We start from the raw sequence: 6,838 nt of genomic DNA on the forward strand, positions 1-6,838 counted from the left end.
CTTAGAGAACCTTATCTCTGGGAGTCATTTTGTCTGGGTTAACTAAGTGTTGGTTAATAGACTTGACTTAGAGATGGGAGGGAAAAATTCAAAGGAAAAGGCTCCAGACAAGGGCTTGAGGAACCCCTTCTGGAGATACCCCAAAGTAGTCCACTGGGGACATTGCTAGCAAATTGGGAATTTGGATCAAAAACCCGAGGGAAAGATAAAAAGAAAATGATCAAATATTGTAGTTATGATTGGATAAAGGAACCTATTTTAAAACCCTCAGTCTTTTGGCCCAGGTTTGGGGAGGATGAGGATTGGATATGCCAGTGGTTGAATGTATATGTGAATAATAAAAGAAGCAGTCAGGAAGAACAGGATTATGCAGCATGCTGGATAAAGGGAACTGTACCCCCCTACTAATACGTTTTTAAGCCAAATCAAGGGGGAGAAGGAGGAAAAGCAGTCAGGGGATGAGGGCCCTCCCTGTAAATGGGATCCTTTGTCTGCATTTCCCCCTTCTCCCTACAACTCACCCTTGCCTGATACTTCACCTTCACCCCTCCTTTCCCCGCTCTCTGCTCCTCCATCCCCTGCTGCTGTAACATCTACACCAGCCACAGTAAAAAACTTCAGAGAAAGAGGCAGAAGACAGATTGTATTCCAGGCTAAGAAAAGAGTTAGAACAGTGTAAGAAGGATGTTTGTAGTCTGCCCTTTTGTGAGCCAGGAGCTACCGGCCTTCCTGGAACAACTACTATGTTCCCACTCAGGGAGGTGCCCACAGGGGTCTTGGAGGGGGAATATGTTTTGTGAATGCCCCATTGAGCACTGTAGAAGTGAGAAACTTCAAAAAGGAAAGGAAGTCCTATCTGAGGGATATTCCCTTTGAGACAGGGAAAGCGTTGTTGGTTGATGGCTCTTCAAGAATGATGGAAAGGAGAAGGAGAAATGGCTATGCTATAATAGATGGAGATTCATGGCAAGCAATGGGGTCAGGGACTCTCCCAAAACAGTGGTCTGTCTGCTCAAACTTGCAAACGGTACGCGTTGAATCAAGCCCTGGAAAGATTTGGGAAGAGAGAGGATTGATTAATAGTAAAGGGAAAGAATTGGCTCATGAAGAATTAATTAAACAAGTGATGAGAAATTTATTACTGCCAAATGAGATAGCCGTAGTACATATCAGGGGACATCAGAAGGGAAGCCCCCGGAAATAATTGGAAATAGACTGGCAGATGAAGAAGCAAAAAGGCCTCTTTGAAGGAGGTCGGAACCAAAATGCTGATTCTCATACCCGAGATTAAAACTCCAAAGGTTGCTCCTCTGTTTAATAAAAAGGAACAGGAAGAGCTGGAAAAATTAGAGCCTGTAAAAGAGGAACCACGACGGTGGGTTCTCCCCGACGGGAGAAAAGTACTTAATAAGGAAATTACAAGGGAATTACTAGGAATTCTACATAAAGGAAATCACTGGGGGACTCAAGTTATGTGTGATGTGATATTGAGATATTTTAGAAGTTTGGGAATCTATACAATAGCCAAACAAATTATTGAAAGATATGCAGTATGTCAAAAAGTGAGCAAGAAAGTATTAAGAAAATCTGTACTGGGGGTCGAAGTCTGAACTTAAGACCCTTTCAGAGTATTCAAGTTGATTTCACTGAAATGCCACTGGTAGGGAAAATGAGATATTTACTAGTTAGAGTGGATCGTTTAACTGGATGGGTAGAAGCCCATCCCCTTAGTTCAGCCACAGCTTTAGGGGTCAGCAAGGTAATCTTGGAAGAAATCATTCCCAGGTTTGGATTGGTAGAAAGAATCAACTCGGACAATGGATCTCATTTCACAGCCAAGGTATTGCAGAACATTATGGCTAGCTTAGACATCAGGTGGGAATTCCACACCCCTTGGTACCCCACCTCTTCTGGAAGGGTTGAAAGAATGAATCAAACCTTAAAGAAACAACTAACTAAATTGGGAATAGAGACTCAGTTGCCGTGGACTACATGCTTGCCAATAGCTTTACTCAGGATAAGAACTACCCCCCAGAAAGGATGTTGGGTTATCCCCTTATGAAATGTTATATGGGTTATCCTACCCGGGAGGGAGTGAGGATTTGCCTACATTTGAATCTAAAGACAGGTTCTTAAAAGACTATATACTGGCAGTGTCATCCTCCCTTTCAGAACTTTGAAAGAAAGGTTCATTAGCATAGACTCCACCACTCAAATTCACAGCTCATCATTTCAAGTTGGGAGACTGGGTGTTAATAAAGATGTGGAAGGAGGCCAAGTTTGCTCTGAACTGGGAAGGACCTTACCAAGTCCTGCTGACAACTGAAACAGCAATACGAACTGCTAAAAAAGGTTGGACTCATTATACTAAGGTAAAGGGACCAGTGGAGGGACCTCAGGATTGGAGGTTCTGGATCTGGATCTGGACTCCGAATCATGGAGGACCACTCTCTGAAAAGGACCTAAATGACTGATCTTGGTTAGCTCTTTACATAATCATATCCTCCCTTAGAGAGGGAAACAAAGGGTGAAAATTGTGTTGTATAACTTCATTTTGGCTATTGGGAATAGTCCTAACTTTCTGAGTATTTTGTATGTAAAATTGTCTGCTCCTACCCCCTTTAAATTACTTTCAGTGTCACAATAGAACTAGCTGAAACCAAGGAATAGAGGTCATGAAGATCTGGACCTGTGGTCAAGCAGCCCTAATCCTATAGTCCCTACTATGGGAAATGGACGGGAACAAATACCTCCAACTGATGGAAGTCATTGCCAAAAGCTTCAATGTGACCAATTGTTGGATCTGTGGAGGTCCACAGCAGCTTGAGAATTGGCCATGGGTACCTGCACCTCTAGATCCGTCCTGGATTCTCAGTAACCGCTCAGAGGTACATAGTGCTTCAGGTTTCTGGTCATCTAGCGAAGAACACCAATGGCATTTGACGGAGTCATTACAGGGCAAATATTGGTTGAACCAGACTGGAGGAGGAAATTGGCTAGGAGATGGTGATTGTGAATGAACATACACCAGGAGACCTGAATGTAGGAGAGGAAAATATACCCAATGTTTAGTAAATTGTACCAAGTATGAGGGGCAATGGAATGAATCTGCTATCAGGTGCCCTAACCAGAGTTGGAAGCCTTGTACCTCTGAGAATCCTGATGAGGAAAAACATGGTATTAATAGCTGTGTGGTAGGTGGTACCTATCCTTGTAAAGTGGATTCGGGATTACTGACCTGTCCGACACATAAAGTAATTAAAGCTTGGTCAATGACACTATTCCCACATGGAGTTGGAGGCATAGAAACAGTTCAGGAACACTCCACTGGTTTTGGAGCAAAGAGAATAAAACAAAAGATAATGTTATTTGTTTGTGGAAAGAACAACAGCAACTATAAGGACAGGTCCACTGGGAAATGAGAATGCTCAGTACTACCCTCAGACTAGGTTTCAGTCACGTCTATATCAAAGAGAGCGGCCAACTCTCAAAGGGCATTATTGGATACGTGGACAAATGGCCTATACTCATTTGCCTTCTAACTGGACAGGTATCTGTTATATTGGGTTAATAAGACCAAAATTCTTCTTCTTACCAGAGGGTGATGGAAGGAAATAGGTCATTAGATTATATGGGGACTTAGATTATAGAGAAAAATGAAGTCTCGACGCTTCTATCACTAATACAGGAGATGCAAATGATTGGGGAGACACTTGGCCCCCAGAGAGAATAATCAAAACCTATGGGCCAGCTACCAGGGCCCAAGATGGGAGCTGGGGTTATAGGACACCCACATACATGCTCAACAGAGTAATACAATGGGAACATAGTTAAAGAAATTACTAGGGATATTAGGAAACTAGCCCATGTTCCTGTTCAAACTTGAACTTCTCCTTTTAGCACAACATGGCTATCCTGGTTTGGTGGGGCCTGGTGGAAACAAATATTAGGGGTCCTTTTATTGGTTCTAGGAGGAATTATCCTCCTCACAATTTGCCTGCCCTGCATGATTCACCTTATCACTCGAATAATACAAGATTCTCTGAATAAATTAGGACAAGTCCATATTGCAGGAGAAGGCCAAGTAAAGGTCATGGTGGAAAGGACCAGTGAAACTAGGCCCAGTGATGAAGAGTGTGAATTAATACTAAAAAGGTTTGAGGAAAATCTGACTAGGAAAATATGGGAATATAATCCTTTTGGCAAAAAAAAGGAGGGGCGGGGAGAACCTGGGAAACCATGCAAAGCAGACCCTGGGACAAAATGAATTTCTTTTGACCAATCAAGGTTAGAATTAGAATCATGAGCACATTGTCCTTCTGTCTGTAAATACTTTATGTGTGTCTTTGTATCCCTACTGCTAATGTCTGGGTGGGGCAATGTGTTTAAAATTGCAAAAATAAGGACTTTTAACATTATAAAAGCTATTTGGAAGAGAGTGGGAGAGTGCTTTTCTCTGGATTTGCAATTCTTATCTCCCTTCTGATTTCAGAACTGCAAAGGAGATGCCCAGTCTTGTAATGGAAAAGTCAACTATTGTGGAAATAATTTTATAATGCATGTCCTGTGGTACAAACAATTTATTGTGAAAGGAAGGTTTTAGTGGGGATTATTTGGCTTTCAATTATCAATTCTTAACTAAGCTGAGAAAGGGAGATATTTCTATGAAATTTCTATTTGTAAGAAAATTATGTCCAAACCTACTATGAACCTAGACTTTCATTCCCGGGTTTGTTGTATCCTTGGATTGTATTTAACTGGGCGCTTTTAGAGAAATAGTCTCAATGGAAGCAGCGTCAGAGATCTAAGGATTAATACGAAAGCATCTAAATTTCTGTAATAAATTGTAAGTAGGAAAGATCTTACTGTTTTGATCTGAATTCATTCCATGGGCCTAGCAAGAGTTAAAATCACTGTTTGAACTTATCATATGTATAAGAAACGAGTCCTGAAAAGGTCTCATTCTTTCAGATTAAGAATGGTTAGAGAGGGATAAATAAGCTTGAGAAATAGAGAGGGAAATCTATTTAGAGTAGGGATTTTACTCAAGATGTTATTGGGAACCAGAACATGTGTAGGAAGTTATGCAAATTACTTAGATCTCTACTTAGATCTCACTTTGGAGATGTTCCCTAATTAATGTGAAACTATAGTCCTGATAAGGGGAATTTGCTATCCAAGACCTTGGATTGTTATGGACTATCATTCTGAGTCTAACTTCAGGTATGGTTAACAAGGAGCTGATTGAGCTACTGACCCAGGACGTCAGCAACCTGCTAAGAGGTTTGTGAGCTGCATCTATGAGCTGCAAGAGGGTGTTCTCATGGGAACGTCAGAGAATGACTTTTCTGGATGGCTGAGGTGGGATTCTCCTGACTCAATTTCCCCACTCTGACACCTGGCAGACTTTAAAACCTGGCTCAATGCAGTTGGTCATTATATAACTCCTACCTGGAACTGACATGAATCTAGGGCAACATTGTTCCCTTACTTTAGTAATGTTCCTGTTCTTTCATGGCAAATTACTATAATCATAAGTTTTCTAAGCACAAACATCAAATCTATTAAACAATAGATTGATGAAGGAACATCTGAGGTTATTATGATAAGATGCAAGCATAAGATTGAGTTATTTGGCTTACAATTTATGAGGGTAATTAGGCCAGGAGATTGTGGAACCAGGATGAAAGCTGTCTCAGTTTGATACAATTAATGAGTGTTAAAAGAATAGCTTGTGACTTGTCTTATAAATGCCTTGAAAGAAGCATCTTTTTTAAATAACCATTATTTATTTGTACGTGACCAGAAGCTGGGATTGTTTTACTTGATATGTACTGGTTTTAAATTAACTGCTATGTATTTGAGTCAATGCAAGGTATAAAACTAGAAGTAATGCAGAATGTAACTTCTTGATAACAATTGGGGGCTAGGCTAGGTTCTAATTTTTCTAATTTGAGTTCTTGAAACATGACAATTAGCCAAGTTTCCAATTTTGATCTTGGAATGGTGGAGTTAATTTTCATTATCTGCCTTGGTTATTGGCGAGGTAATTAAAAATTGTGTTAAGATCAATCTTGTAAGAGAGTGGACATAAGAAGGAGGATTTCTACAAGAAGAGAGTCTGCTGGACACTGTTTGAGCAGTACTTAGACCAGAAGACCTCACCGGATGATTCCCAGAGTGCCAGATAGCTGCATGAGAAGAAACTCCTGAAGGACAATTTATTGTTACTTTTGGTCTCTGTATCTGTACTTAATAAGGGACTGCCCCCTTTTTTAATTTGTCAATGCATCAGTAAATTCTTCCCTTCCTTCTCCAATATCGTTTTAAGTCCCCAAAATCCCTTGATGAAATGTTGCCCAGCAGCACAGCCCCAGATAGAATCATCACTAAGGCATTGAAAGGTTTAACCACTTTAGCTGAGGAGTTAACAGAGAACTCTGGGATAGTTAACTGATTAAAGGGATGGTTAGAATCCTGGTTTATCCATTCAGGAGTATTAGCTGCTGTAGGATGTTGTGTAGTTCTATGCACTAGGGGACTGATACAACAATACGTGAGACATCCTTCACTAAAGATTATCCCAGCAGAACCCACAGTGGGAGTTCAGATGGTAGGCTCTGGCAATATAAGGAAGATGATTGAAAGTGCCAATGAGACTTCCTACCAGAGCTTTATTTAAAAAAAAAAGGAGGAATTGTGAGAAATAACAGAGTTAAGTTTCCACATAAGCAGATAGATATGTCAGCAAACTTCTTAGAAGAAATCACAAACAGGGACTCTGGCTGAATCGGTTCGAAACGCTGGGGTTAACTCCAGGTCAGAAGCCTTTTGCTAC

At 40.8% G+C, this 6,838-nt stretch overlaps 1 protein-coding gene across 1 annotated transcript in view; it reads right to left on the reverse strand.

Moving 5' to 3' along the window:
• Nucleotides 1–2,916, reverse strand: part of LOC114031667 (alcohol dehydrogenase E chain-like) — a gene marked incomplete at its 5' end in the record, with an annotated part of 30,429 nt that extends 27,513 nt beyond the window's left edge. Inside the window, 3 exon segments of the mRNA XM_027846819.1 lie at nucleotides 522–593; nucleotides 2,751–2,803; nucleotides 2,845–2,916. Coding sequence (XP_027702620.1) covers nucleotides 522–593; nucleotides 2,751–2,803; nucleotides 2,845–2,916 — 197 coding nt within the window.
• Nucleotides 2,917–6,838: the final 3,922 nt, after the last annotated feature.

The sequence above is a fragment of the Vombatus ursinus genome, unplaced genomic scaffold (assembly GCF_900497805.2).
Source record: "Vombatus ursinus unplaced genomic scaffold, bare-nosed wombat genome assembly UNPS02015207.1, whole genome shotgun sequence".
NCBI classification, from domain to species: domain Eukaryota; kingdom Metazoa; phylum Chordata; class Mammalia; order Diprotodontia; family Vombatidae; genus Vombatus; species Vombatus ursinus.